At 39.2% G+C, this 23284-nt stretch overlaps 1 protein-coding gene across 1 annotated transcript in view; it reads right to left on the reverse strand.

Annotated features, from left to right (window-relative positions):
* CLINT1 (clathrin interactor 1) overlaps positions 1-23284 on the reverse strand; it is a 47794-nt gene that overhangs the window by 20755 nt on the left and 3755 nt on the right. Inside the window, 5 exon segments of the mRNA XM_006032195.2 lie at positions 3234-3408; positions 6669-6833; positions 7750-7858; positions 9353-9449; positions 10125-10229. Coding sequence (XP_006032257.2) covers positions 3234-3408; positions 6669-6833; positions 7750-7858; positions 9353-9449; positions 10125-10229 — 651 coding nt within the window.

Here is a 23284-nt window from a genome sequence, read left to right on the forward strand (position 1 = left end):
TTAGTTAGTAATGTACTAGATCATTAACGGAGTCTTACGAGGGAAGTATGTACGTACAGCAACCAGGGTAGGAGTTCTGGCCCTCCGGTCTCTCTCACTGCTTTCAAACCTGACCTCTCTCTAAAGCAGTAAAATAGGCCTTTTGCTTCTAGAGAAGGCAGTTTGAGACATAATGCCTAAACACAACCAACCTGCAAGAAGGGATCATCACTCCTTTAACCATGGTCATCTCTCACAAGCATGGCACGGTCTTTAAGACACCAAAATGCTATATTTTGCTGCCAGTTCTCATTGGCTTCTAGGACATTTGAAAAAAAGTAAGACTGGCCAGAGTTCCAAAATTTCCAATTGATATTAAGAGTAGGATGTATTTCACCGAAGCACTGATAGACCTGCAATGAATCTGTAAACTACTGCTTCAGCACCCAAGACTGGGACCAGAGTACTAATAGTACAAGGCTAGGATCATTAACTTAAGACAGGGGAGGGGGAAATTCCAAGGGACATAAAAAGAGATTAAAGGCATTTACTCCCCAGTGCCCCCTTTCTGGATTGCCTTCTTCTCTTTTACCATTTCAGTTCCAATGGGCCATGACATGCTGTAAAGCCCTGTCCTCCTTTATCTCCTGTTAACCTGTTTGTGCGCCCGCAGTCTGAGTTTGCAGTTGGATGCACACAAGCAGCTAACACAGAGCAGGTGGCACATTACAAGTCCCTGCCCTTTACCTTGCAAAAGTTTGTTTGCATACCCTAGCTTCTCCACAGCTATAATGGGCTTCAGTGTCATGCCACTCTAAGAACAGGCTTTAAAACGACACAGTGAGATAGCATCCATTGATGGATAATATGCAAACAGGCAAACAGAAATTCTAACTGCCAACTCCACAAGCTGGACCTGGAACCTAAGAGCCAAGCTGGGATCTTCTGGTCCATGTAATCAATACGATTCAGCTATTTTCATTCTGTTCATCTTCCAAAACATGAACCAATTCTGTTCTCATGCTCCAACGATTCTTGAAGCACGTGAACAAAAATAAAAAAACAGCTCCTTTTAAATGACTCAAAATCCAAGCAGATCTGCGAGGTGAGGTGAGGTAATGCCACTTACATAGTCACTTTGCATTCACAGCCAAAGAGTGCATTAATACAACACTACCGCACCATGACAGACTGCAAATAGAGTGTGGAGGATGTTTAAGTGAATTCATTTAGGTTATTTCCAAGAATCTGAAATGGTAGAAGGATTTGGACTTCATATTTAATGTACAGGCATGTGGGTTTTAAGTCATGCATGATTACTAAAATCCAATCTCTGCCACTTACCACTTAAACCTTGAACAGTATTTATATAGAACTTTTTCTCCGCAGTATTCAATTAGCATAAAATAAAATAAGCAATGAGAAAAAATGACTCTGCAATAGGGGAGTAAATAATTAGATATTATATAATTAATATGCATTAAAAATCTTATCTCTTGAGATTCCTACAGACAATTTGGGATCAGATCCATAGATTTCACTCCTTTGGCAGACAGAAGTAGCATACATGCTACTGAGGCAGAAGGGAGTTTCTGGAGTACGTTTTGGACTACATTAAATATGGCATATTGGTGAAGTCTGGGTTACTTCCCATCCTAGCATTCACTTTTGCTTCCTAGAAAAAGATTTTTTGCAGAAAGTTCTCCTTTTACCTGTTGTTCAGAACTTCTGAGGTTACTGTTTAACATGAGCTCTTACGTTCTTTACAGAATGAAACGCTGTCATCTTACTGGAGTCAGAGGGGAAAAAGCGACAAAGGATGTAATAAGAGAGACACGACAGATCAGATATTATTATATTTGAGGACTGGTTAGTGTGCAAGAGAAGAAATTAAACACTGGTGGAAAAGCCTGCAATGAAAAGCTAAGAAACTCACGAGTTTTAGCAAGAGATTAGAAAGCAGAGAGAGGGGATCATCTGAGATAAAGGTCCTTCTAGGCGCAGGCAAGAGCATGAGAAAGATGCACAATGGCAGAGATGACAAAGGGAATATCAAGGTAAATACCTATTTATTGTTTGTTCTCTATTTGCACTACAACCGGGGAACTTTATGGATGGTTTTATGTTTAGTTGCTTTGGAAAGATAAGCAGAAAAGCTCAAATCAAGGTACCTTTGTTAACTTTGCACTTGTTTACATTTCTTCTGATCCCGTCTCTTTGTAGTCTATTGATAATAAGTTCTAAGAGAGAATCCTGATGTGTGCACAGACAACCACTTCTATGATTTATTAATATCTTAGTGAGAAGGCCGTACTGCCCTGTTCTGAGAAGTGCCGCCATTTGTATTACTTTAGTTTCCCTGCTAAATTGCTTTGTGTTTCTACCTTTCTTTTTTGGACATACTGTTATGGAAAAAACGCTAACAAAATGTCAGTGCAATATGTATTAGAGTTCCTATAAATTTTAAGCTGCTTCCCAAAAGGGAATTATTTCAATATAGTTAAGCACTTTCTCTGTAGCAATTTCAGATTCTGTTAAGTATGGGTTTGATCTCCAGATAATAAAAATTCAATGCACCTGTTGAAGTGTGCCACATTTAGACTTCTTACTGCAGGCAAGACATCTAAGTTTTCTTTCTTTACTGCAGAGGATTTAATGGCCAGATGAACAAGTGGATGTCATTCTATAGAAGGCTTAGCTGACAATGAATGTATTTGTTTCAAGTATCAAAACAAGTGGGCTACATTCTGTTCTTCCTAAGGTCTGCTCAGTACAGAATCGCAGTAAATACTGTGGGAGGAGACAGGGAGGAAGGGAACTGTGGGAGCACAGGTGGCTTCAGGCAGTTTATTTCTAATTCCGAAGCAGTCGGGAGCTCTCTTAGTACCTTGGACAAGAGAACAGCGCCTCAAGGCTGCTGCAATGATGCCACAAGTCCATCACACTAGCTGACAGCGTAGCGTTTTGGCCATGCTGCCTACTTTGCCCAAGGCCCCACACATAAAGGGCTGCTTGAAGCAGTTATATGGACTTTATGCTGCCCAAAGAGCCCCCTTGTTCTCTTGGGCAGGGTCTGCCAGCTACATAGCCCCTTTAGGCCAACAAACTAACATAAAAGGAGTCAGAATTTGCTAGCTCAAACATGGTTCCCATCAAGGAGGAGGTGTGGGGCAAAAAACAGCAGACAGCTAATAAGGAATGATGAAGAGCAATTACACAGAACAGATTCAGTCTGGTAAATCAGCAGCAAATACCTGCATCTTTCTGGAGAATCTTCTCTATCTTTCCTCCGGAACTTGCTGATTGTGTCATCGATTGTGCTTCCAATTTTGTCGCTCAGTTCGCCCAGTTTGTCACTGAATGGAAAAGGACTCTTTTTATCCCATTCTTCATCCCATTTCGACTTGGGCTCAGAATCATACCTTTCACCTATATAACGCATTAAAACAAGAAACGCTAAAGATGACCGCAAAAACGCCTGCAGCATTTCTAGAGTTTCTCTCTCGCAGAAGGACGGCTACAAGTTTTCAAAGCAAACTGAAAGCTCCCACAGTGCTGAATCAACACTATTACAGCACAGCACAGCATGTAATGCCAATCATTAAGTGGCAGGGATGCACCACCTTAATGCAGTGCACAGCACAGCACATCAGGATACTGCTCGACCCTGCTGGAGAAGGAGCGTAAGAGAGGGAAACGACTCTGGCTGTATAAGCAACTTCTCAGATACGGAATGTGCCACTTCTATAATGGTCACTTAATGCACAGTACTCCATTCCCAGCCAAGCTGCCATGCTAAGAGGTAAATCAAAGATGTTGTACATTTTAAAACCTCATGAATAAGGGCATGGTACCAAACAGAGACAAATGTAAAAAACATATGGTAATATTCCTAGCATCCATTATTGGTGAAAAACCCCTGTAGCATCCATTACTGTACCTCAAAAGCAAGATTTAGAAACTATTAAGTGAAAGAACTTACCTTTTCAGCAGCCAGTCTGCATTCTTTAATTACTTTACAGAACAGTAGCATCAAGAAGTCAAGAAGTTTTTAGCAAAAATAAATTTGCTTTTGAATATCCAGCACCTAGAATTCCCCCCGGCTGCCAGTTATTTTACAAAGAGTGATGAGGTTTGCCTGAAACTACCCACAAATATTTCGCATACGCTCGCCACCCAAGGTATAGATTACATCCAAAATTTGAGATGTACACTAAAAAAGGTAAAAACAAAAAACCCACCCCCCTCACCACCAAACCGTGCCCTACCACCAACATGTATTTGAACTAAAGCTTCCCCCTTGCATTGCTGGAATCCTAAAACTGAATGCTTATTTCCTAATCTTTCTAAATTTGTGCCCTTAAGTAAAGGGCTTGAACAAACTCAAGCTCTAAAGTTACTTGGATTTTCAATGGGCTGGTATTTGGCAGCCCTGAAAAATCTTTAGGTGCTTAAATATGCATTAACGTGCCTGAATTTAGGTACCTACATTTGAAAATTGTGATCATCATAGTTATGACTTAAAGTAATACACAAAAATTAAAGATAAGCAGCTGGCCAATATCCAGTTTTACTGCCCAACCTCAGTAAAAAGGAGCAAGAAAGCAACCAGCAAGAATGGCAAATTAGCTTCTTAAAATTATTTTACTTTTTGTCTCAAAACGCTAAAATATTTAGAAACTTGGACAGAAATGTTATCAGGCAGCTTAAAAACCCCTGAGGGGTGGGCTCATTTAAAACCTTTCTAAAAAAATAAAATACATGGTGAATGGATTCTAACAATACAAATGGTCCAAAAGAATCAGAGTTATGCCCTGAGAACAAGTTAAGAATGGCATATGCAAAAGTGAAAAAACACAATACTACAGTAGAAAAAGTTTACGAAATCCAGAATTATTCAAAAGAAAAAAAGAATGCTTTTTATGTAAATTCAGAAACTAGTACAGCAATTCAGTCTGAACGATCAGAACCTGGAAAACAGTTAGACAACCTCAGTTCAAAAAATATGATCAAATGGCTAAACACATTGGCCCAGTTGCCCGATCTTTTTAGATGCATACAACATGGAGAACCGTTCTTTAAAAATAGCCTAGGTATCTACAAGAAGTGAAGTAATCAAGTAACAACGAGCTCTCCATCAGAGAAAGCAGAAAAAGTGCTAGGAAGCACGTTAGAGTAACTCATTTTTGTGGGAGAATTTAAAGGACGTTTTTGGCTTCCGTCAAACACTGGTAGTTGTTTAAATATAGATTGTATTTGGTGGGTTTCCTTGTATGCCATAAACACTTTAAAAATTCTGACAGCAGTTTGAAAACCTTGCCTAATAGATCCAACTGTGGTCTGAAGCAATGAAAAAAAAAAAGAAACCCCCCCACATCATCATCTTTTTAAAAAAAAAAAAGAATTTCCAACATGAATTCTGTCCACGTTTCAGAACTTATTTGGCACGTTACCTGACAGCACAATATTTTACTGATAAAAAAGAACTCTCATAATGTATTTTTAGAAACTGTGGGGGGGAGGGGAGGGGAAACAAAACACAAACACAATATTAAAACCATTTTCTCTAAATATGCTATGAGATGCCATATTCCTTTTACCATTTAAGGTGACTGTTCATCTCTAATTTAAAGCCTTGAGTGCAAAGACTCATTTCAGGCTGAAACTGCATTTTCATTGGCATAGCAAGCTGATAGGAATGCTGGTGAACAAAGTGATGCTAATTAATGCCCTTCTGGTATATTTTACATGAGATGACACTGGAATTTGAGAATAGAGAGCATACAAAAATAATTCTTCCATTGGTCACCACAGAAGGTCAGAATTTAGCACAGAGAATGAGCCAGCTCTGAAATGTAGGAGACACCTAGTGAAATTGGCCACTGCATTTGCATCTTGAATATTCTCGAGACGAAAGGATCACCAGAGCCCTCTCTGTGGGAACCCAATTTACTACTCAACAAAAAATAATCTTGATCTCTAGCAGTATCAAAGGGAATATGGAGGGGAAGGCAGACTTTTTGAAGGACCATTGATTGTTCAAAGGCATCATGCTGGACTGCTCCAAAGGTGCCAACAGGCTTCAAGCTCAGATCCTTAGCTTTACTGGAACAGGGACTAGGAGCATGAAGGGAGCAGCTTGATTAGCCTCAAGGACAAGAATTGCCTTACCCTGTTCATAAGCAATCTACTCAAGGTTCAAAAAGATATACTGCAAGCCAGAGAGAGAATGGTGTTCTACTTTACATCCAAATAGAAGAAAGGTCATGTGCCACTGATCACAAAAGCTGTGATCCTGAACACACAACACACACAAGAACTTTCCAAAGAATTCAATGTAGCAAGCTAAGCACAGCTATGGTCACACTGTATTCAGTGAAATTACTCCCATGCTTAGAATTATCCATATGTGCAAGTGTGGGCAGAAATGGGACCTCTAGGATTAACAATATCCAACTTCATTTTTCACGGAAGGATAAAAGTGGATGCCCTCTACACTCTATGTGCCCAAGTTTCCTTTAGTATCAAGCCCCAAGCATCCAGGAAGGATTTTCTCAGTAAGTAGTAAAATCCATTGGCATTTATTTACCTTTTGCTGTAGAGCCATGAGGTTAGAAAAAAGAAGAAAAGAAAATTACTGGATGCTGGTTGCCCTCCATGTCCTTGACTAAATACTCAACTGTACTCACTGTATCGGAACCCTCCAACACTGTCTGAAGAAACTCCAATATATTTGTCTTTGTTTTTCTTTGCTTTCTTCCTTTCTTCACGCAGCCTGTCATCATCCTGGGCAAATTCTACCATTTCTTTCACTTTTTGACGTATATTAATACCTTGGTCTTTGCCATTCTCATCTGTATACAAAAGGGAAGGAGAAGGAGAAGGGGAAAAGTCAGAAGCAGCAAGTTACTACCAAGCATTAGATGAGGGAACATTTAAAATTGCAAAGTGAACAACTGAGAAAAGCCTCTTAGATTGAGGTCCACTGCACCTGTCAAAAACCTATGCACTGAATACAATATTAGTTCAGTTTTATTTCAACTGAAACTGTCATCAGCTAAATTAATTTTCATCCATTGCTGTTTTTATTTTTAAAAAGGTCTAACTGCTGATGATCTCTTGAAACGATTAGCAAAAATAACACCTTCCCAGATTTTAAACTATTTTTTCCACTCAAATAATTTATTCTAGTTTTGACCATTTCAGAAAAAAAGGAAGCTTGTTTCTTAGCTTTTTTTTAGTGCAGTTTTTGAAACACTAACCGCTAGAATACTGTCTTATTGCAAAACTGAATTTTAAAGTGCTTTCAGCTGGGGTGCACTACAAACTAAAATTTGCTTCTCTCTCCAGCCTCTTTCACATTCAAAACACACACTGGCCCTGCTGCCTTTGCACTGTAAATATTATTTGGTGGGAGGAAAAAACCCAGCTTCAAACAGATGTGTGTGTTTTGGAACTCTAACCTTTTCTTCCCATATGATTAAAGATATTCCTTTACAGACACCACAGGGGACCAGTCTCTAGTGCATATTTTAATATAAACCCGAACACTCATGTTGTGTTGGTTCTGTTGTTATTAGCCAGTCTTTTCTGCAAGTTCTTGTCTTCACTAATTAATACTCTAGGGTCCCACGTCTTGGATTCTGCACTCTTCACACAACCGGCAACAGTCACATTCTAATTAGAGCGGGGAAGCTTCTAAGCTGGTTCAGGTGACTGACAACTCCAACTACTGTTTTAATTTGCTTATAAGATTTTTCTAATGCTCACCTACAAAGTGGTAATTTTCCAGGGATCGCAAATCATAAATGTGTTCTCTGGCACTTGTAACAACACGCTCTGATCCATTCCTTATGAGGTAAGCTAGGAGCAGCAAAGACTATAAAAATACAAAGCACCTTATGATTGCATGAACAAAAGCTCTATCAGTATTTAAGTGCAACAGAAAAAACAAACCTAAAATCTAAAAATTAGTAAACAACGACATGTAAGTGCAACTATTAGACTGATTCTCCTAGAAGTAAGTTCTTTTCTCCTCCCTCCCCCCCCCCCCCCCCCCTCTCCATTTGTTCAGCAACACCAAAATGGATTGGTAATATTAGATCATAAATCATTAGCTTAAACAATTATTGGTTTACCAGAAAGATGATTTCAGCAATTAAGAAACTCTATCCCTGTAAAACAGCACAACTGTCCTTTGTTTTTTCTTTATTTTGCATTTCCTGAATTTTTTTTTTAAATGTAAAAGCCATTTTATGGCAACTTCCTATAAGCAGCATTCTACAGGAATGCACTGATGTACACAACAGTATTTTGGGGTAAATTTGAGTAAGCTTAAAAAGCACAAAAAATTTTTAATGATTTTTCCCTCCTAATTGTGAATTTTCTTGGACTTCTATAATTTCTACCTAGAAAAAAAAATTATACACCCTATATGAAACAGAGTCTATTACCACCAAAGAGGTTACAATTCAATGGCATACTTTCAAACCTGGTAGTTAATTCAAAGAAGTCTTTAGAACATTAAGCAGTATGTATGATAACATTAAATATTAATTTACATTGTACTTCAGGGGAAACAAATACTATGAAAACAAAGCATTGAGCACCCAAGAAAAACACAGAGCTTGCCTCAGAATTAATTCTGTCTTGTTACAATCTGAACATTAAAGCAAAATTTATACAACATTAAGGATTGTATTCTCTATATAAAATCTATATAATATTCCTTATATTACTTGAAGTACAGCAAAACAATATTATGGAAACATTCAAATGCGTTTTCAATTTTTTCCCTCCAATTAGTAACAAAGATAATTCCCTCAATTAGAAGAAATATCTGGGCCATGTTGGGACAGCAACCAAATTCATAGGGAATTTAAGCAGTTAAGAAATAGTTTCCAAATTATTTCATTTTATTTAGAATAAAATCTTCAAGCAGTACTTAAAGAGAATATTAAATTTATTAACGATTGGTGTTCTCACAAATATACAGAAAAGTGATTATTTTAAATACAAATATAGATGCTATTCTGTTTGAGGCTTGCGCACCAGTAAGAGGAAACTGTTGTGCTCATTGAATCCCATTATAAAAACATTTTAAAAAATTTAGAAAGCTCTTTATTGCACAGCAAGGCAGAAGTTAGCATTAGCTCTGCAAGAAAAACAGCAGACAGGAAAAAAAAAAGTCTGAGAAAGAACAGGTTTATTATAGATAATTGCTACTATAAAAGGAAATGCTTAAGTTATATTACTATATGCATAAAACGGCATCAAGTTGTCATATTAAAATTAAAGTAACTCTGAAGTGCTTGTTCTTCAGTGCACTAATAAATTAGGGGGAGAAAAACACCCTTTTTTAATTCATACACACCTTATAAACTCTCCTCCAGTTCTTTTTATTATCTTTCAACATTCGAGTCCACAGCATATTCATAAGTTCCGGAAACTGCTCGTACATAAACGTAGCCCTAAAATAATTAAACAAAAGGAGCAAAGCAATTATTTTGTAAACAGTTTTTGATAACAGTTTGCTACAATTTAATGTTGACAGTAGATGGCAGACTTGATCTAAACTCAGTACAATTCCAGCAGCCTCCAAGAGCAACCAAATTTTCTTATCCAGAGGTATTTTATAGCTGAACATTTGAAAACCAGAGCTGCGTAATTCTATAAATCTAGAAGAAAATCTATTTTTATCAAATCAATTGCTTAAATGTCTGAAAAATGACTATTACTCCACCATGCAATATCCAAACTCCTCTGTAAGAAAAATACTGAGGAAAAATTGGGCTTATCATACCATTTAAAACAACATATGCAAATAAGGGTACCCGAATAAGATCCCTTCATATGCTCCAAACTTTACACAAAAAAAAAAAAAATCAGATACATTAGAAACATGAATTTTGAAAAAAGGAACCCATAGTGAATGTACTTGACTTGACATGCTTTTGATTAAGTGAGTCTAAGATTATATCCTGAAAAAAAAGAAAAAAAGAGAGAGAGAGACTTGATTTACAATAATTTCTCAGCTCTCCCTCTGTCAACCTGCACTCTGCAAAGTTGATTTGGCAGCAAATTTTACATTTCTGTATAAAAATGCACCTTTCTTTTCTTCACCGCTGAGTCAAATTATCACTTACTTGGCAATCTCTCCCATGAGCTGCCCTGAAGGTCCCCACGGATCATCATTGGTTGCTTCTCGAACCTTAGACTCGATTTCTGAATAATTCATAACCACATTGGTGCTGCAAAGGAGAAAAAAAATTAACACACACGAAGATTAGCATCAAAACTGAGAAACACATGAAAACTTAATAATGACACTAGTGGGTACCTTAATGAGATACCTCTACAGGGTGGGAAAGAAAACATCTTTAGTGCAGAAGCTACCCTGAGGACACTATACAACACATTTAAGTTATCTTTAAGAAGGTTTTACTATTCCATTAGCCTTCAAGAATACAGATGAGAGACTAGGGATTGCTTTACAGCTGGGTTTAGTCCAGTAAAAATGGCTTTCGGTCAAATTAAAACTGAAACCGAACCACTAGAGTCTGTGTCGGTGCTTCTCTGACTAGACCTCGTTCACTTGCACGCTTACACGTTGCACAATTATTTGCAAGTTGTATAATGCAATCAGTAGAAGTGGATGTGTATTTTCTTGTTACTATACACATGGTTCAAAAATCAAAGAATGCAAGAGCCACAGCAGGTGTTAGCAAAATTACACATAGGAGAAGTTTGAAAGGAGATGAGATATTCACAAAGAAGTATGTTTCTTAGCTTGAGCAATTTTAATTAAGGGAGAAAAGCTACAGGGCTCCGTATGCCGATTAAGGCAATGAAAACAATATCAAGGGTTCAAGGACCCTCTACAGGAGTTCATGCAAAGAAATGCAACAAAGGAAAAAGTAATAAGACGTTTTACTATCATCAATAGTAAGACAGTCAAAGAATACTCCTTCTTGAATAGCTCTCTCAGAAAACGTTAATATTTAGTTACAAGCCTAGTTTTTTTTCTTAACGCCAAGAAGAGAGTCCTAATATACCCCAGGGGTGAGTTGCTATGCCCTAACTGGTTGGGGCTGAATGCATTTATCCTTAACAACTCCATTCCTATGAAAAAGTACTCCATAATTGAAGAGAATTTTTTTCAGAAGCTCTGCCAGTGGGAAAATGTAATCCTCATTCACATAGATTTGCATCATAAAAAAAGCCACAATTAAAAGATACACCCATTAAGCACATTCTTCCTGCTTCCTGAGCCCTCTTTAATGTATTTAAAATAGATCTGCAAGACTTATTGGTGTGTTTACTTCCTTTGTAGTGTAACTTTGAAAGAAATGTTTAACTGTTAAATACATAATCATAACTGGTTCGATTCTGCAAGAAGTTCCTGTAACATGATTTGGTTCAGCTTGGGAGTCCATGGAACGTGATGCCAAACCAGGAGTAGATTCAATGCTTAGTAACTCTCTCTCAACCCGAAAGGACAGTCCATCCATCTAGTCATTCAAACAGTTTTGCAGTCAACCCGACTGCTCACACAGCAGTGTGAACTGGCTCAAGCAGTACTCTTCCAGCAGTCTTTAGCTAGAAGGCAGAGACCTTGGAACAGGGAGTATTACAAAGAGGAGGGGGGAAAAAGAGAAAGGAAGATGCATTTATGCCCATAGAAAAGACCCCAAGAATTTAAATCACATGAGCGTGAGAATTCTTGAAATCAGATTCTGCAATCCAATTTAATCCGTTTGCTTCTCAAGAAAACGTAACCCACGTAACTCAATAAGTAGTCGGCGAGCTGGTAGACCGAGCTGTATTAGAAAAAACATAATCCGAACACAGCATAAAGTACAAACAGCAATGGGAGTTGTACAAATTCACTGCTTAAGTTTGCCTTAAAAACAACTCAGCCCCCTTGCCACACACACCTCAAACTTCTGTCTACAGCAAAGAAAATGGCAGAAACAGATGTAAGCCAATACTATTTTTAATTCCCATGAATATGGATTTCTTCCCCCCCCGCAATACAGGCTTCACAAGCGGTGTAGCTTTCAGCACACTAGTTTCCTTGTCCAATTTAAGAAAAGCCATGGGTCAACTAGAAAAGATTCTGCTTGCTTTTATAACCCCTCCCTAAGCTCTTGTTTGAAAAGCTGGATGGAGAAGGGGGAATATAAAATAGAGCATTTCCTATGTTTCTTCAAGTAAAAAGTTTAAGATTGGAAATCACAAGGAAGGTGGGGAAGGGACACGAGTTTACAGTAAAAATATCAGCATCCACCAAGCAGAAATTCAAACTACATTGCTGAAACAGTATGGGCGAAGTGGGGGTGCGGGGGAAATGGAGGGAAGTTAAGTAATGCAAAAAAGCGCAGTTAAACCCCACTAAGTAAGAAAACATGCTCCATTTCTGAAGCCATCCCGCAGTAAAGTCATTGTTCTCACCAAACAGGAGAAAGTTCTCATAAATGCCAAGACGAGATCTAATGGCACAAAGCGTTCCAAAACAAAATATCTTTAAGCCGCATTTAATTCAGCAACAAATGTAAACTTGAAAAAAGTTGTATAGTTTGGCCATGTTCCAGGTCATTTAAAAATAACTATTTCTAAAAAGGTGGAAATATAGTTTTATTCTTCCTTTCCCATGTTTTCTATGGCCCTCGTTCCATGCCCTACCCATGATTCCTGTGACCTTTGCAGCAAAAAAATAATTTACATCCAGATGTGAAGGGAAAAAGTGACTAGTTTGATTGCCAAGACTTCCTGTGATTGATATAAATTTAATATCCGAGGACACTTTCAGACACCAGGGGGGGCTCGCTGATTAGTTTATACTGGGCGGCTTCCAGGGAATCGTGCCGGACGCCATGAACATCGGCTGCTTTGCAAACAACTGGATATACAATAGTTAAACTGGCAGAAGGTGTCCTAGCACTCTGTTTAAAGCACGCTTTATAATCTGAAAGGCTGCTTTTGGATTTACACCAAATTGTTAATTTAAAGACTACACAATGCGAATCTTATAACGAGCCAGTTTACAGAAACTTTTGACATGGACAGAGATGTTAAATAAACAGGAGAAGTGTATTTAGGAACGATGTCCAAAATAAAGGCCCACAGAATAAATAAATGGGTGGACATAAATACTTACAAACTCTTTGCTGCATTCCTTTCTGCTTACATGCTAACTTTCTTATAATAGTCTGCTTAAGCATAGATCTGTGGCAACTACTGTTGAGGATATTTTTTAAATTTGTTATTACAGCACCCTCTTTAAATAAGCTCCATGAGTATAAGTTTGGTTATTTGTTAAATTTCTAAAAAACCTGAAGGGGGCACTGTCACATTTCTTTGGGCTCAGCGAAAACCAGCATGTTCTTTATCCTTAATATTTCAACAAAAGAATAGTTAGATTTGTAAATATGCATCCCTTTGCATTTATAGCAATTTTCAAAGGCTGTTCAAGTGATGTTCCAAAATTCCTTAGCAGCATCTCTTCTTACTAATAGAAGGAACACCAGTACATGTTAAAGATACTTGACTGGTCTCAGCATAGATCAATTTAATGATTAAAATATTTTTTCTGTTAAAAAACCTGAAAATATTTACACCTAAATTCTGCAACTGGACAGGTCTATGCATTTTGGTTAAAAATGCCAGTTTGCCTAAAATGCTTTATGTGCTTAAAAAGGAAAAGAGAAGTTTTAAAAAAGAAAAATACTGCAGTAGCTTTTTAAATATTTCAGATTTTCACCTGAGTTATGGTTTCCTGAGATCCATAATTTGAGATAACCTTCCCCCCACCCCTCCAACAATAACACACAATTGTTTCATTTGATTTACTGATGCATATGGGTTTACAGGTAAAGGGAGTTTGGAAGAGAAGAGTCATTTTCTTAATCCTTCCTACAGGGAAGGAAGCCAGAGATGGGGGAAAAATAATAAGATCCAAGTAAAGTTTTATAGAATATTTACAAGTTTATTTGCCCATTTTCTGCCTGTGAAAATATGAACGACTATAAATCATGTTACTTTGGGAATAGCATAGAGAGGAAACCTGAAACACATGGGTTTCTTATGTATGCAAATGAAATATGGAACTTGCATGTACAGGCTTGCATAAAAGTTACTGGTTTTGAAGTACTTAAAAGATGAAGACTTTAAAAGTTAGTTTTCCCCACTAACACACTGAATGTGACTGAAGAACAAAGCAAGCACAGAACACAAGTGCCCAAGTAGGTTGTAGGAATAATTTTTTTTAAGTGTATGATTTCCATTCGTTCCACTTATTACAAAGCTATGATGAGCAAATTTTGGGTTACTGCACTATGGCTCCTCACAACACTGAACCCCATATGAACCAAGACTCTGTGTTGCTCCTTGGCTCCAAAGACTAAGGGATTAATGAAGATGAAGTGTATTATGTTCTCTAGAAAGTATTAACTCCTCGAAGTGTGTTTTACCATAACATCCATAAAATAAAATAAACACTGACGAGGAAAGTTCCCTTAGGCTGAAAAGAGGCACTTTAACACCAGAAAAAGTTGGGTTTGTACATTTCTAGCCAAAACATTAGGAAACCAGTCCTAAATAATACTTGCAGTGTTGAGAGAGAGAAGTTAGATAGCAAAGCACGTGATTTTCACCGCTACGGATTACAAATATGTCTTCTACAGACTCTTCTTGTGCTATATTTCTTTATCCAGGTGCATGTGAACGGCCACCTCAAAATTTTGGAAAGGCTCTTTAACCCCAACTCCCTACAAAGGTGACATTTCCAGCCTTCAGGGAGCATGACAGTCCTCATTAATGAGAACAGTAGTAGAAACCTATATGTATGCTTCAGACTACAAAATTATAGGCTTTCTAAATTTTCAGATGACATAATACTTTAATATGCCAAAGCACAGACATCCCAACAGTAACCCAGAATACTGCTTTATACGTATAAATAAAGGAAATGCTAGTGGATAAAAGCTTAAATATACCGATTAAAATTGTGCAGCAACACTTAATAGTTTGCAAACACACTGCCACAGAGGGAAATACTATGCCAAATAATACCATGCTTCCACATCAGCCACACAGATAAAACATTCCCTGTAATTCAATCCATGCTGTAGCACAGATGATTACTTCAAAGTTCAGTGATCAGAGGAGCTGATATAGATAAGTAATCCAAATATCAGTCGGCCACAAGGGGTGTGAGAAAAGAAGATATTCACACATTAAGAAGTGTAATGGAAGTATGTAACAAGCTTATCCACACACATTTACAATGCAACCCATTTTAATATTGGTTAAGGGATCAAGCAGCATAAACAGATGTTATTCAAGTTTTCAATACACCTTAAAAATCTAGTGTGTGACCTGGGGTAATAGTCAGGCTACTCCATTTAAAGACCTATTAGGATGGTGGTGTCAGCAAGGGCAAAAATGCAGTTCTTGACACTAGATCCTCGTTGGCTTCATTAAATCAAAGACCTAAACTTGCAAAAACTTTTAAAAAGTCACAGTGAAAGGGAATATTACAACCACTTCTTTATAATGATGGGAAAAGTATTGGATTGGACAGGGCAAGACTAATTAGAAACATTTCTCAAACCTCTGGGAAGCTACCCACTGTGCTGAGGGAGCAAGCAGCAGGGAACGAGAAACCTGGTTATACAGTTAAATTTTTTTCAATGTATATTTCAAACTAATTATGATATCATGTATACATGGGACTCCTATGTGCATAATATTATGCCTTTAACTATTACTCCAAGGACCTTACTGGATTATACACCTTCTGTTTTCCTTTTTTTTAATTTTACAACTGGGAGCACTAAAATACTAAAAGCTGAAATGAGAAACTTTCTACTTTTTACCACCATTAACAGTTTGCAATGAAAGATCATTCCTCAAATATCTCCATTGAGAGAGAGAGAGTTTAAAAAAATAAAAATAAAAAAAAAATCAAAGGCTTGAATACCAAGTATTGAACAAACACAACGTTTAAGAAAGACACTATGTCTAGAGTCATTCCTTTCCAAGAACTGCATCTTTGATAAAGACTGTTACGGTCTGTTATTGGGCAACAAAAGCTCTGTTGTTGTTAAGCATTACCTAGCACAGGGGTCACGGAGATGAATTCAACTATTAAAATAAAGAATCTACTCTCTTCTAGCTCTAACTATAATTAACATCTACAGGGCTGTATTACCATTTTAATAGGTGCAACTTTGACATAATGTTTTGTTGCTTCCATTCTATTCCTTCATACTTGCTTAATCTGTTTTATGAAGCAGTTCATCGAATCATAGACAAGGAGGGTTGAAGGGAGCTCAGGAGGTCACATCTAGTCCAACCCCCTGCTCCAAGCAGGACCAGCCCCAACTACATCATCCCAGCCAGGGCTTTGTCTAGCCAGATCGGCAAAACTTCCAAGGATGGAGTCTCTACCACCTCTCTGAGTATCTGTTCCAGTGTTTTACTACCCTCCTTGTGAGAATTTTTTCCTAATATCAAACCTAAACTTCCCTTCCTGCAACTTGAGCCCATTACTCCTTGTCCTGTCATCTGCCCCCACTGAGATCATCAGTCCAGCTCCATCCTCTTTGCAGCCCCCCTGCAGGGAGGTGAAGGCTGCTATTCAATCCCCCTCGGTCTTCTTTTCTGCAGACTCAATCAGCCCAGTTCCCTCAGCCTCTCCTCACCAGTCCTGTCCCCCAGCCCCACAACCATTTTCATTGCTCTCCACTGGATTCTCTCCAATGTGTCCACATCCTTTCTGTAGTGGGGGCCCGCAGCTGGACACAGGACTCCAGATGTGGCCTCCCCAGTGCTGAACAGAGGGGAAGAATCACTGCCCTCCATCTGCTGGCAACGCTCCTGCCAATGCAGCCTGGGATGCCGTTAGCCTTCTTGGCATCAAGGGCACACTGCTGGCTCCTGTTCAGCTTATTGTCCCCTGTCCTCCCAAATCCTTTTCTGCAGAGCGGCTGCTCAGCCAGTTGGTCCCCAGCCTGTACTGGTGTATGGGATTGTTCTGTCCTAAGTGCAGGACTTTGAACTTGTCCTTGCTGAACTTCAAGAGATTTCTTCTGGTCCAACCTTCCAATTTGTCTAGGTCTCTCCAAATCCTGACCCTATCTTCCAGCATGTGCACTACTCCATCCAGCTTGGTGTCATCTGCAGCTTCCATGCGCTCTATCACCACATTCCAGGTCAATGATGAAGACACTGAAAAAAACTGACCCTGGGACCGACCCCTGGGGCACTCCACTTGATCCTGGCTGCCAACTAGACACAGAGCCAATGATTACTGCCCTTTGAGCCCAACAATCCAGACAATTTTCTATCCATCTTATAGTTCATCCATCCAGCCTATATATTTCCTTAGTTTGCAAATGAGAATGCTGTAGAAGACTGTATCAAAATCCTTGCTAAAACCGCATCCACTGGTCTGCCCACATCCACAGAGCCAGTCACCTCATCATAGAAAACAATCAGGTGGGTTCGGCATGACTTGCTCTTGGTGAATCCATACTGACTGTTCCTAATCACCTTCTCCTCCAGGTTCTTAGAAATGGACTCCTTGATTATCTGCTTCATGATTTTTCCAGGGACTGAGGTGAGGCTGACTGGTCTATAGTTGCCCAGACCCAGACGTTTCTTAAAGACGGGCACTATATTTGCCCTGTCCCAGTTGTCCAGGACCTTTCTCAATTGCCACACATTTTCAAAGATAATGGCTGGCAGCTCTGCAATCACATCAGCCAACTCCCTCAGCCCCCTTGGATGCACTGCATCCAGCCCCATGGACTTGTAGATGTAAGTTCCCGTACTTATTTTCAATTTGCTCTCTTTCAGACTAAGTTTTCCTAATTACGCTGGGTGAGCAGGAGGGTGGGGAAAGAGGGGAATAAAAAGCCAAAGTGAACTTTGCTTGGGACCATGAAGGCACATTTCTGTATTTACAGGTTCTTTAACAAGCTTATGTCACCTTCCTCTGTCAACAAACGCTGCTTTAGCAACCTCAAGCCCTGTGCCCATAAAACAAAATGAAAACACATTTAACCACTTGCACATCATCCAATGCCCACATCAGTCAGGTGTCTTTCAACTAGAGGTCAAGGGCTGACCATTTGAATCTGCATACATACAAAAAAAGCTACTTTACAGCAAGGAAAGGATCACATTTTATCTGCCTCAAACACAAACTACAGTCGGGCAGTACCCCACCTGCACTATTGCTAACATCCGTGGAGTACGCACAGGAGTATCTCACTAGTGTCAAAGACAAGGACACCAATTCCTACATTAAGCCTTCAAGTATGTCCAGTGTCTAGAGGCCAAGTAAACTCAGAATGCCAGACTGGGTATTCTTTCAGTTGTAGGAGTGTTGGGCCTTCTCTTTTGCCAGCTTGACTTTTAATCACTTTAGGGTATGTTAGCCAGGACTTTGTCTCTTTCCATAAGAGAATCACAGTTTAACAGCAGTGTATCAGCTCACTACTGCTTTTCTTACCCACTGTACCCAGGCAGTGGAGCAATGAGCCATCCCTTCAGTATTCTGTTACAACCCAAAGGGTGTGATTTTTGTTTGTGTGCGCTTCGGCACTGCTAAATTGTTCCCGCTAAATTATAGCTTCTTTGCACGGTGGAGTTTTCTGCTGCAAAAAAGAACCCCGGTGCAAGGGAGAATTTCCCGCCAATTTGAAGCTTTCTTTGCAGGGTGCATTTCTTTGTTGCAGCACAGAAATGCTCGTTGCAAAGAGTTCCCGCCATCTGTATGCTAATTCGAGTCCCATTATTGGCCAGTTCTAAATTATTCACACGTGGCGGCTAGTGATTGGCTTGCTAGCCATATAAAAGGCTTGAGTGGTTTCCGCCCAAGTTGGAGGACTCCACGAACACCGGGAGGAGGAGACTTCACGCTGTGTGAAGATCTCTAAGCACTGCGGATCCTTACGGACCCAGCTCATTTCAAGCAGGCAATAGAGGTCTGATCAACCTCTAGCCTCTCCCCGTCGTCGATTGCAGCCCAGACGTATCCCTTCCCGCACGCAAGAGAACCGGACCCACGGAGCCTAGCAAACTTCGTGCGAGTGAATCCAGAGCTCTTCTACCCGGGTTCGAGTCCTGCAGGTTTATCTTCCCATCGCCGAAAACCCCTTGCGACGTACCCTCGTGCCCTGCAGGTTCGAGTTTTGTTTTGTTTCCTGTCTGTAACCGCAACTCAAGCAAGTTTTCCAGCCTACACCACTGCCATCTCGGTGTAAGTAAACAATCTTTTAAACTACCGCTAAGCGTTTGTGCCTAATTCCAGCTCGACGGCCTCCCCTCTCCAACCTGGCGTGCCCGGGCTGCTGGCCACAGCCCGCGTGCAGCACGGAAAAGGGCTCGGGTCGCTCCCGGCCCGCACATATTCAATAAGCAGCATATTTAGAGCCTAAAAATGGTGAAATAGGAGATTAAAAAAAAAAAAAAAAAGAGGTTATATTATACCCAACCAGAAGGACCTAGAGATGGTGACATGTACACTTCTACAAGGAAGGTTACTTTACTGTCCAAACTATATAAATAGTAGACAAAGCAGATCATGTTAATATTTGATTAGCAGTGCAACAGCAGATATACAGCAGACCTGTTTAAAAGAAAACCTTAGAAAGACTGCATACCAAAGGCTCTATTCCCTTTCTTGACGATGAAGTGATCCATTCAAACATCAGTATGTAAATTATTTTCAGTACATATATTAAAGACCATCAAAGCCTTGTACTCCAAGAGGGAGTTAAATAGTTATATAGAGTTTTATAGTTAAATCCTCTTTAAAAGGTTAAATATTCTCCTTACTTGTGAATGGCCTGCTCCTAAAACTGAGTTCCAAAGTTGGCCTCCACTTAAAAATAAATAAAGAAAAATTAGTGGTATAACTAAAAATTTCAGGATACTCAAATATATTCTATCCTATATCCCTACATTCCTAGCTAGGTTCCAATGTGTTTCGCTCTTTTTTTTAACATCTACATTAATAATGAATTTGATGCATAGCCAACTGGGTATTAAAAGCTCTATGAAAAAACACGAGGGCTCCAGGTCCCTGGCACTGCTCACAAGCCACTAGGGGCCAGCACACCACGTAGGAAATATAAATATCTTAAAATCAAAAGTAGCATCATACAGCTCTACTCATTTGTTTCCGTTAGTAAGTTATCATGGCATCACTTGTTCCAAGCTGAGGAAGTAGCAAGTCGGGTGAGCGATCAAATCCTATTTCAGGAATATGCAAAAAGTGCATTATAACCTTTGCATTTCACTGGGTTGTGTCACTACCTTGGAAAGCTCAATGAACAATCTACCTTGGTTCACAGATGGGGGCAGAGGTCACAAGCCTGTTTTTGCCTGTCTGCTCTCCCAGCCAGCCACCTAGAACATCAAATATTAGCATACCTCAGGTTAGTGCCTACATACAAGGGAAATGCAACAGCAGGCTAAATCTTACCGTAATTAAAAAATAAAAAATTGTTTTTGTCTGTCCAACATGGGTTTGATACCATCTTACCAGCCAGTAATTCTCCAGTCATCTCAGTTGGGTAGATGAAAACATACTAACGTGGACACACAATAAGTCATATTTATTTTCATTTAATGTGTGTCAGTTTTGTCAGCATTGTTATGAAACGTGCAACCTAGATGTACAATCTTACAGATGAAACATACGGATGCCAACCATGAAGCCAACAATCCACAGTCAGCAAAGAAACAGATGGGCTACCCATATGTTAAAATGCCTGGCAAAATACCGCCGGTCATGCAGGGGTAACAGCTCAATGTTAAGTGCTACTTGACCATTTGGAATGACTTACTTCTGAACAGCAGCTTTAAAAATATTAAAAAGAACGACAGCAGACAATGGATTTATAAATACTGGATACTACTTAGGATTCTCTCTGCAAGCCTCAATCATTCAATTTTTGACCAACAGTACCAACTTCATTATGGTACAAAAAAGCCTGAATTATGTTTCCAACTTTAAAAAAAAATTAGCAGTTTCATAATTTATGTTGCAGATGTGCAAGGCAAAATGCAGAGAAACAGATAAGCCAAGAAAAACATCCTGATGTCCACGAATGAATTATGACTTGTGGGAGGAAGGAACTATAAAAGCTATTTCCTGTGTCTTACAACTTTTGTGGTTGAAAGACTACCAAGTAAATAAAGATAACCCATTTTACAGCACCCTCTTTTTCAAAGACTTAACCAAAAAAATCAAAAAATTGCTGACTTCAAGAACTGGGACAGCATTCTGTGATATACACCCTAATGCACAGAAGATACCTTTGCTGTTCATGAACTACTATTAGTTTTAGTGCATTCCCCCCCCCCCATTTTTGTAAGAAAAAAGAAAAAAAACCCACCACAATTTAAATTATTGTTTCCTGAGCTGTTGCATCTCTCTCAGATACAGGCTAGAAAAGTTTTTACAGAAAGTTTTAGAAATGTCTAAACACAAAAACTACATTTTGTGCTGTACATTTATCCAGGCTCCCCACAAAAGTGTCCATTTTTTGTATCAGAAGAGGAATCTCTCCAATTCTGAGGGAGGGAAACATGGCATGGCACCTATCACAATTTGAATTTCCAGTCTACTGCAGGTCATTTCTTCCACAAGTTTTGAAAGATCCGATTTTATTTCTATTTCAGACATAGGAGGAGATGGTTGAAAGGACACAAGGTTCCATTGATTTTTGACAAATCATGCTTCTAAATCACTAGTAAAGAAGCATCCATCCAGGAAGAGCATACACCAATTGCAGAAACTTCCTTAGACTGATGAAGGGTTTTTGAACCCAAAAGCTTGCTTGTTAATTGTTTTCCAACTATTTAAGCTGGTCTAATAAAAGATATCAGGTTCACCCAAAGAACCTTGTCTGTCTAAATTACTAGACACTCTTGAAAGTCCTGCTCAGTCTTCAAAGCCTCATAACTTTCCCAGGTCACATATGGTAAAAAGTCACCTGCTTGAGCCAAGTTCACAAGGAGTAACTTTTGGTTCAGCATCGGTAACACTTATTACATCTCATAGTTTGGATCTTTTACAATACTAGTTTAAGTCACTGCTGACACAATGCCACTTGATGTACCTGGATTAGAAAGCAACTTTACAAACTGGTAGACAGTATTATACAATGAAGGCAAAATATTTAGTCTTTGATTCTGTAACTAGGAATAAAAGTAAGTTTATCTCCAGCATCTCCAATCGGCCATCATGTCCCACCAATTCATGCAATTTAGAAAATCTAATATAATTTAAAACTAGTGCCTAGGTTAGGTATGCATTTTGTACATGGAGAATATTCTCAGCTCCATTCGAGACAAGGCAAAACATCCAGTAGCTCAGAGGAACTAGGACTGTATGCATTCAATCCTAATGAAATACCATGATGAAGGTGAAACACCAGGCTCCACAGCATACAAGCTTTCTTTGATGATGCTCCTGCTATAATGAAGGCAGTCCACAGCGGCTCAAAGCTCAAGAACTGCCTTTGTTCAATGGTGCGAGTAGGTCAGTTTGAGAACTGTACCATTTCTGCATGCACTTTTGTTTCCAGAATGGTTAAGACTGCCGATTCTGAGACTAGTTTTCAGACTTCAGATGACAAGCAGGAAAAAGCAAATAAAAGACTTTTGAGTAATGGGCAAACTGCCAACCACCTTTATTATTTTATGTAACTGTGTGTGTTCACAGCATTTAGCCAGGCCTCTTTTCTCTGGGTAGCTGACTTTAAGAGAAATATTAAATGGCATTTCCTCCTTAACTGCTGAGGCCAACTGCTTCCCTGCCTTCCACTTGAGTGCCTGCAGAGCAGCTCACCAACATCACCAAGAAGGGAGAAAGTGCTCCTGCCATAGCTACAGCTGACTACTCCAGCTACCAGCGTGATTGAACAGGCTCTTCCTGAGGAAAAATGGCTTTGGGGCTAGAGATGAAGTTTAATGGAGGAAGAAAAAATGACAGCTGGAAGTGTACCTTAGTCAGTTAGTCTGTAAGGTGCACATGCACCCTGCCATCTGCTTGACTTCAGATTAACATGGCTAACTCCCACAGTCTGACAGAATGAGATTCCTTCCCAAAAAACTGCACAAGTTTTGCACTAGGTGCTCTGCCTCCCATTTGTAAGGAAAGACCTCAGTCCATTTCTATATTTGCCTGTTCCATCAGTGATGATTCTATGATGTCCTAAAAGTAAAAACTAGCAAAAAATTGTGCAAAGCTATCAGAGTTCCCTAAAAGACAGCCGTCCTGCTG

The sequence above is a fragment of the Alligator sinensis genome, unplaced genomic scaffold (genome assembly GCF_000455745.1).
Source record: "Alligator sinensis unplaced genomic scaffold, ASM45574v1 scaffold1035_1, whole genome shotgun sequence".
Taxonomy (NCBI): Eukaryota; Metazoa; Chordata; order Crocodylia; family Alligatoridae; genus Alligator; species Alligator sinensis.